General features: G+C 38.5%; 1 protein-coding gene across 1 annotated transcript in view; it reads right to left on the reverse strand.

The window, feature by feature from the left end:
* Nucleotides 1-2,177: 2,177 nt before the first annotated feature.
* SH3TC1 (SH3 domain and tetratricopeptide repeats 1) overlaps nucleotides 2,178-8,913 on the reverse strand; it is a gene marked incomplete at its 5' end in the record, with an annotated part of 9,533 nt that continues 2,797 nt past the window's right edge. Inside the window, 5 exons of the mRNA XM_010285958.1 lie at nucleotides 2,178-2,634; nucleotides 2,869-3,065; nucleotides 3,892-4,042; nucleotides 4,331-4,453; nucleotides 6,534-6,684. Coding sequence (XP_010284260.1) covers nucleotides 2,404-2,634; nucleotides 2,869-3,065; nucleotides 3,892-4,042; nucleotides 4,331-4,453; nucleotides 6,534-6,684 — 853 coding nt within the window. The remainder of the gene's footprint in view (nucleotides 2,635-2,868; nucleotides 3,066-3,891; nucleotides 4,043-4,330; nucleotides 4,454-6,533; nucleotides 6,685-8,913) is intronic.

Consider the following 8,913-nt stretch of genomic DNA (forward strand, 5'->3'; position numbering starts at 1 on the left):
TGAAAGCAAAAATTCTATGGAATCAAGGCAACAAGATGAAGTAGCAAGAAAGAACATAGGTCTTATCAGCAGAATTGAATTCTAGATTAGGAAGTGCAGCTTCCCTTCCCAGAACACAGAGAGAGCCTGTGATTACAGCAATCAGAAGCAGAGAGGTTATAAAATTATCTCATCTGAAAGCCAAATGAAAGGGAAAATAGACTGCCAAGCACTGAAAAGGAAATTAATGAACAGAGACACACATCCACAGTTTTCCCAGCTCTGCAGAGATCATACAGGACTTCTGTTGAGTCTTCAGGTCAAGAAAATGAAGATGGTATGGGATAATTAATTTCTCATGCTTATTGGGGCAATATGACACCAGTCCAAATCTGAGTCTGCAAGGTAAATTCCTAAGATACCCCAACAGTAAAGCTTTCAACATTAATGCTTAGTTCAAGTCTGATTGTGAGTGTCCAAAAAAAAAATCATGTGCAGAATTGTTTTGAGCAGTACACACATTTCTACAATCAAGACAGAGTTCTGATTCACTACCCAACATAAAGTTTTCTTATTTTTGAAAAACAAAGTGCTGAAATATCTTAAGGTATATATATTTACAAGCAGGGCACTATCATGTTCGTTATTTTTAGCTATCTATTCCTCAGCATGAAACTGAAAACACAGGAGCACATAAGTTCTCTCTTGACACTGTAAAGAGAAAACAAACCAAGAAAATGCTTACTGTGCAAGGAGCCTTCTAGAAAGAGAAAATGGAAAGTGTTTAAGCTAAAAGGTGCAGAGCTGAAGCCCCATTTTCTAGACCTTTAGGCCAAGTCCAGGGCTGCAGGCAGTTACGTTGTCTACCTAAGTCGTCAAATCTGCTCTTCAAGGTAGTTGACAGGTCACAGTTTTCATGATAGTGGCAACTGTTATATAGACTAGTGTTTACAGCACTCACCAAGGAAGAGGATTCACTTCCCATCTCCCTGGAGAGTATCCTAAGTGTCAGCCTATCCAGATTATATGAAGTATCCTCTCTCCCTCTAGGGAAGAAGTCAAAAAACTAATGAAAAATTCCCAAAGACAAAAGTCAGATACCTGAATGTGTATATGGAAAGTATTCAAAGTGTGCATGGTGAATGACAGATTTTAGGAAGAGATTCTTAGGCAAAGAACCAAAGCAATGAGAGTACGTAGCTACACAGGAAAAAAAAAAGTTGGGTCTTTGCACCTTTCCCCAGGTTTAACAGTAACGCAAATAAAATATAATATGTAGACAACAACCCCTAGCTGGTTTCTGAGACTGTGTTCATCTTTCAAAGACACTTTCATACTTCCATTCTTTGTAATGTCTCTTAAAAATAAACTAGCAGTTCCTGTATGAAGTTGTTAGAGGATGAAAAGGCATCATTTCGAAATGTATCTGAATATTTAATTGCAGGATTTTCAGACTTTAAGGCATTGACATTCCTTCTCAAAATATACAGAGTGATCCAATATGCAATTTCTACCATAGCTTTGGTATGAAAATGTTTTGAGGAACAAAGATTTAGAACTATCAAAATTAACAATCTAGAATTTTTGTGACTAAAGTGTAGTAGTACAATTTTCTGAACATAATGCAGTTATATGTAAGACAGTAGGAAATGCTGTAAATAAGTCATTGCAGACAATACCGACAGTTCTGAAAAGGCTTAGTTAAAAAAACAAAACACATAATTTATCTTTGGAAAGAGGGCCTTCACATGACCACTGAAATCCACAAAATTACAACTTGCATATTACTAGAGACTTCAGTTCTGGAAACCAGTTAGCTGCTACAATATGTACACATAAGTGTTTTCAGGAATTAGAAGATAAATCTTAAGTAGTGCCTATAACTACTGGAGTAGATGAATTTGATAGAAAATGAGGGGTGATGTCTGGGGAACTGGATCAAACCAATTCTCAAATACCAAACCTAACATGCTTGTGCACATATTTTTATGACATCAAGTAAATAAAGTAGAGCTAGGTCATACAAGAACTAGGTCGTACAGAGAAAGCTACAATTTGTATGGAGTGGTTTTTCTCTATAACGCTTTATTAAATATTTTTCATTACATCTATGCATTTGTCATTTTCTGGTATCCAGCTAGATAGAAACAGAGCACAAAGAAAAAGTTAGTTAAAAAAGATTGTTAGGTTTTGGTTTTAGTTCACAGGCTAATCCATAAACAACAAGTACAAGAGTGCATATCTTTGAGACAATGAAATGTAGCTCACTGTCATATAAACTGGTAATTTAGTCTGAGGTTATGAACTCCGGCTTACAGTACATGCATAATGAGACACTGAATGCATTCTGTGTCCTCCTGCAACGCCAGTGCAATATTTCCCTAGGAATTTCTGTGGTTGTTAGACTGCATTTTCCAAAGATGGTTATGAACTCTTATAACACTGATCAGGAGCTAGATTTATTCTCCTAACATTCAGTTCAGTTGCAAAGGTTCTTGCCTTTTGATAGAAGAATAGAGACATTTCCCGATCCACAAGGAAGTTATGGTAGATGATTGCAAGTCTTGTGTAAATCTTCAGTTGAGCTTTTTTATTGCCCAGGTCCATGGCAGCAGCAAGTGCCAAATGATAATAGCCTGCTGCATCAAAGGGGTCCTGAAATAACAGACACAAAGATAGTACCTTCTATAGCACAACCGGTGTAAGAGGACATCCAAGCTCAGTTTATTAGGTATCAAATGAGAATAACATAGATTCTGAACTTCAGTAGGTTTTCCTACTTTATTATTTACATTCTAAATGCATAAAAACAGAACGTGGTAAAACCTGATGTTATGAAACATTACTTAATGTAATGATCTTCTGCAGCAGTTTTTTTCTATTTCTTACCTTAAGGTCATAGAATATAATGTCTCCTAAGATCAAGTACACTTTGACGTAATACAGTGTTTCCTCCTCAAATTCCAAAGGAGAGGAACAGAGGGACAAGGCCTTTAAATAGAAGTGTTCAGCTAGTTCACAGTGCCCCAAATGATGATGGATGGCAGCCAGACGATGGTAAGCTATTCGTTCATTTAGCTGATTTCCTAATGAGATAATGTATGAGTCAGGATAAAACCAGAGACAAAGTAGTCAAATTGTCTCAAACCAGAATACATCTTTGCTAATTTTGCTTCACTTCTACATGGTATTTGCTGATCCTTTATTAAATAAAATTGTGCTCAAGAGATACATGGCCAAAACCTGCCCTTTAAGAAAAATCCCACAGAATTCCTGAATATCCCAGTGTAGGATTTGACCGTGTCTGGGATTTTCTTAAGAAATAACTACATTCATATCTCTCATGTATAGATATACATACCCTGTGCATACTTAGAAAGAATACAAATAGATTATTTTGAAAGTATAGTAGCTGATGGGATTGAAGACTCCCTTGCCCCTCACAGTACATACTTTACATCAAAAGTTATGACAATGAGAAGATTTTCAGACTGATCAAAATGACCTGTCTGTGCATGTATGCAGGGGTGAGAGGGTTCTTAATCAGTTGAACAGCTCTCAAAGTCAAAGAATAGTCATTTTGGAAAGTAGCCCTATTGTCTTTGACTACTTTTTCCTGGGTCGATTCACCAGCAAGGCTATGATCAAATCTGAAAGAAATCTATGACACTCAAAAGCCTCTTTCAGTTATGAAAAGGTTTTCATATGAAAAGGTTTTCCATATGATCTTGGAGTTAGAAAAGACAGCAATGAAGTTGTTTATTCTTGAATGGAAGCAAAAATAGCAATGGTAGTATCATTATGAATTCCTGGGAAGAAATTTAACTGACTTCAAAGGAAGAAAGCTTTTTAGAATTCTGACTTATTTTGGACATATCAGTAATGTTCATCTGTAATTAAAATTGGTCTTACCTAAACTTACACTGAGCATAAGAGATGTTCTTGCATATTCCAGACTTTCCTCATAAGCCTTCAGATTCACCAGCAATTCCACCAGTTTATTGCATAATCTGAGTTCAGTGGTTTTGTTGCCAATCTTAACAGCAAGTGGAAGAGCCCTGTCCTGAAATGCGTAAAAACAGCTCAGGTACTGCTGAATCCCAAGGTGTGCACAGGTTAACATTTATGTCATGTCAAGCAATTTCTGGTTTTATTTTGCTCTTTGCATAAGGTATTTTTTACACCCAGGAGTCACAACAGGTGAAGCATCTTAACACCATGACAGAGTACTCAGCTGCAATAGGTTATAAACTGTTTGCTGAGAGGATCAGCTTTTGGTTCAGCATTTGTAGGATGCCTGCTATGATGGGAGGCTACATAACTATCAATGCAGCAGAAAAATTTCACAAACCCTGTAGAAAGTCACTGCTTTCTCCTTTTCCCAAGTACCATTGAAAAATATGTCTCCAGCAGCTTCAAACAACTCCATTCCTAAATTTGGATCTCCTGTGTAAAGAGCAGCATCCTGAGCAACCTGAAAAGAAAGCAAGGAATGGGGAAAGAAAGAAAAGTCTTGGTTACTTCTTGGTAAAAAAAGCATAAATATTAGCAACTGAAGAAAAGATCTTAAAGCCTCTCATTAGAAGATAGGAAAGGCTGTATTTTAGACCGTGTTCTGTCTTTTTGGTACCCTGGTTTTGAGCAGGCCAGTGGCAGATGATGGAGGAACGTAAGGACCTGGGTACATAGTGCTATGGTCTCCCTTTTTCTGGCAATAGTACCCTGCTACCTTTGTCAGCACATGGCGCTCTAAAAAGCAGTAGTGCATTTGATAGATGCAACACATTAAATTTCAATTAAATTACACTTATCATAGAAATAAATTCTAATTGCAAGTTAAATATTGCTAACTGCAGATTTAAAGACTGTGAAGTGAATTCTGTAAATAAATGCAGTTCCTTTATCTTGTTATTCTGAATTCAATATATATGTCATGTTAGCAAAAAGGACTTCATGAAAGGCAGCGTGCATCCTCCCCAGAGCGAGGGTACCAGGATACTCAGTTACTGGTAGGATAAGTAGTAATGAGAAAGGGGACTTGGCACATGCAGCAAGTTGAAGAATCTTGCTTTGGTTTTAGGATCTTTAGTTTCCAAGTTGCATTCAATTAATACAAGTCCATCTCCACTTAAGCACACAGGCAGCAATCCTTTAAGCCTGTTTTGGCCTCAGGCACCTAAGGACTATTGCATCACATTTTTGGAAGTTTTTTTGCATGCAAGTTAAGATGTGATGACTTGCACAAATTACTGGCACAACAGTCAACATTTTAGTGGGCAGATTCCTGCTTTGAGGCTTTTCTCATGGAGAGGCATCAACTGCTCCAAATATCAGGTTCATACATGCACGGTATGGAATACACATGCATGTCCCTGGCCCATTCCTCGTCTTGGAGGAAATAAAGCAGATGGAGAAAATCATCTCACACAGATTTGGCTTTGGTACCACCAGGTGAGTGACTTGGGGGCTATCAGCTAAAATCATTTAGTAAAAGAAAAAGAAATAACAGGCCTATAAAACAGTCATTTTCTGTAAGCACATTCATTCAGTTTTCCTAGTAAATATTAAAAAAAAATCTAATTTGAGAAAAAAAAAATCATTGATGTAGCCCCCACATATTGTGTCTGAGTACATTTCAAACATTAACATGTTTCATATGTTTTCCTGCTTCTTTGAAGAATTTTTCAAAACATCTTAACAACAGATGTGTGATTATTTTATTTATAGATCGTGTTTTGGCACCACTCACACACCAGCCAAGGCTCAGATCTTACTATGTCAGGTTCTCCACACAGCCTGCACTACAAGGCAGCACTGTGCCTTACGATGGGAGAGAAGTATTTTTAACCCCTTTACAAAAGCAAGAAACTAATTCCCCAACTACTTCGGTGAACAGCTAGAAGCCGTACAGACGGCAGAGTCAGATCTGGGCTGCCGCACAGCTCTGAGAAAGACTCCAGATCAGCCGGGTAAGGGCTAGATCCCTGTTTCAGGTCATCTTTCGGCAGCAGAAGCAGCAGCGGGTCCCGGCTGGTCGCGGGGGGTGCGAGGTGTGCGAGCCACGTGCCTCCCCTCTCACGGCTGCAAAGGCGGCAGCAGCTCCAGCTGGCTCCGTGCTGTGCCGTGCAGAGCCACGGAAGGAAGGCTTCAGGTGCTTTAGAAACGCTTCCTGAAAAAGCTACTGTTTTCTGAGGGGTCTGGCCCACGAGCCAGCATGCTAAGATTGTCGTCTGTTATCTCCCAGCACGTAGCATGCGTACATGGTTTGATTGCTGTGGTGCTGTAGGGCACAGACGGTGAAGGAAAACACAGAATTTACAACAGAGCAGGCACTAATAAAGGTCACTACCCAAAAATCTTTCCAGAGTCAAGCAACAGGTTAAAATGGAGAACCACTGGAAAACCCTGAGACTTTCAGCTGTTAAGCATTACATAACCTCTATGTTCAGAACACCAGTTAGCAAAATGTCTGGGATCATTATATTGAATTACTTACTCTTCCCATGCCACCTGCACCATGTGGGCAACCTGCATGCCTGTAAGCGTTAACGTACCTGAATATAGAGATCCACAAGCTCATTCTGCCTCAGAATGTAATATATCTTTCCTGCCCGTAGCCAAGCATATGCCTCCTTCTCTTTTTTCTGGAGATCTATAAATATTCCAAGGCTTCTTTTGGTATATTCCAGAGCCGACCTGTAAGCCCTGAAACAGGGGAAAACTGCTAATCACTGAGGGGTCCTTCAGAATTGGGAATGTTTTTCTTCATAATGAAAAAAGCTTTATGTTAATGTAAAGAACAACTTGTTTCCTTTATTCAATGCACAATAATAATTTCTCAGCTATATTCTATTAGTAACTAGCAAATTTGTTCATTTTCCTCTTTTTTTTTTTTGTTCAATCTATGTTTCCTATTAGATAGTCGCTGTGTTCTTTTATTTCAGGATAATTTATTTTAGATTTATCCTTCCCCCACACCTCAGGCTAGTGACAGGTGGAAACTACAATCTTTCCTCACCTTTAGCTCTTTATAATTTATCATTATCTTTAATGATTATCATTTGTGGATTGTTTTACCTACAAACCTCAGAAAGAAATTGTGTCTGTACATATTTTTTTCCTAACTATCACCTAGGCCTCAGACTTAAGCACAGTTCAAACTAATCAGTATTTGCAGAAAATCTTGGAGGGACAACTGACAAGATGTGATCAGTTCTGGAAGGACCCAAATTATCAGATCACTGGGCAGTGCAATTTTCTTTAATTGTAAGGGCACTGTACTTTCGGAAGAGTGGTCATACTTTTCATTAGAAAGACCTGTCAGATTGATTGAGCTTATGGTGCATTCTACCAGACATAGAAGCCCCAGGCTTCCTTATTAAATCCTTCTCTGTTTTGCGATAGACTCCCATCACCTTGACCTGGTGCATTTTCCTCCAAGCACAAGACAAACATATTAAAATTATTAATATTAAAATGCAGTTATTGCAGTCAATCTTTACACAGTGCATCTTCAGAACAGCCCACTTAAACCTCCAGAAAGATGCAAAACAAATCTAGAAGTGATACGTTCCCTAGTATTTCACACTATCAAGACCCCACCTCTGTCTCAACAAGGTATCTCATCTGAGGGGGGGCTTATGTTTTTACCACTTCCCGATTCTCACAGAAATTGAAGAGACCTGTCACTCCTTTTATACTCATGAGAGGAAGTAAAGATCCACTGAACAAGCCTGACGTTTCAGTCTTGTCTTCTTTGCTAACAAGCTGCTAATATGAGGAAAGGCAAGATAGTTAAAGTAGCCCAGCTCAGACCAGTTACTGAATGCCACTTCCATCCCCCCTCCTGAGTTTTTGCTTTTACCATAACTCGGCACAGCAGCTGGAACGGGTCAGGCTGTGTCCCTTGGCATGGCCACAGCAATTTAGTGACACCAAGGACATCACTGTTTTTATTACTTCATCATAGACACATACCCTTGTTACTTGGGACTGTTAACTCAAAGAATATTGTGATACTACCGTCTAATATCATACTGAGTATGTGCCATTAGCCGGTAGCCTGCTAAGGGCACACAGCCAGCATTATTTGGGAGCGATAGGTGAGGAGCAGGGAGTTTTATTCATTTGTCCCTTCCAACTCAAGGCTTTCTATGACCAGTTACATGCACTCTATGCAAAGCAGAAGCTTCTACAGCTAGTGAAATCCTGCAGATTCTAGGTGGTTTGGCACCTTAACCAACTCCTTTGTCTTCCACCTCTCCAAAGGATTTTCACCATCTCATTAAACAAAGTGAATAAAGCAAATTAGGTGAAATATTAAGAAAGTTAGGTACTTGGACTGCAGCCACTTAAAGCCAAAATAAGCATCTACTCTCTTTCCACAGCTGAGGATATTTTTTCCATCCTTACTGAGGCATGCTTGAAATACCTGAATCTAAAGTGACTCCCTGAAGTGAGATACAGTAAGAAAAAAGTCAGACAAAGCTTCCTTAAAAAACATTTTAAAAACTCTCTAGAGAAACCTATAAGTTTCCTCAGCGCCTGTTAGTTAGTATAAATTAACTTGTGCAGTCTTTTTTTTTTTCAATCAAGCAAAGCAAAAAAATTGGTATTCTGAAATTAAAAGTAGTATAGAAATTGCTGGAGACTGACACTATGCAGTTTTGCAGATAGGTTTTATGCTCATATAAGTTTTGAAAAAAGCATTTCTTCAGAGACACTTACACAGAGGCAGTTTGATATCTGACCTGTTTCGATATGTCATTTGGTTTCTAATGGAAAAACTGTTTTGTAAAAATGTATCACAAAGTCACCTGCCAGCAAAAAACCCAGACCTATAGCAGTCATCAAGAGTTGCATAACATATAATAAATGTATTTACACATATTTTTAAAAATAATTTGGCTCTTCAAGTGGTGCTAATCCCTGCTG

This window comes from Phaethon lepturus, unplaced genomic scaffold (assembly GCF_000687285.1).
Source record: "Phaethon lepturus isolate BGI_N335 unplaced genomic scaffold, ASM68728v1 scaffold21264, whole genome shotgun sequence".
In the NCBI taxonomy this organism is placed as follows: domain Eukaryota; kingdom Metazoa; phylum Chordata; class Aves; order Phaethontiformes; family Phaethontidae; genus Phaethon; species Phaethon lepturus.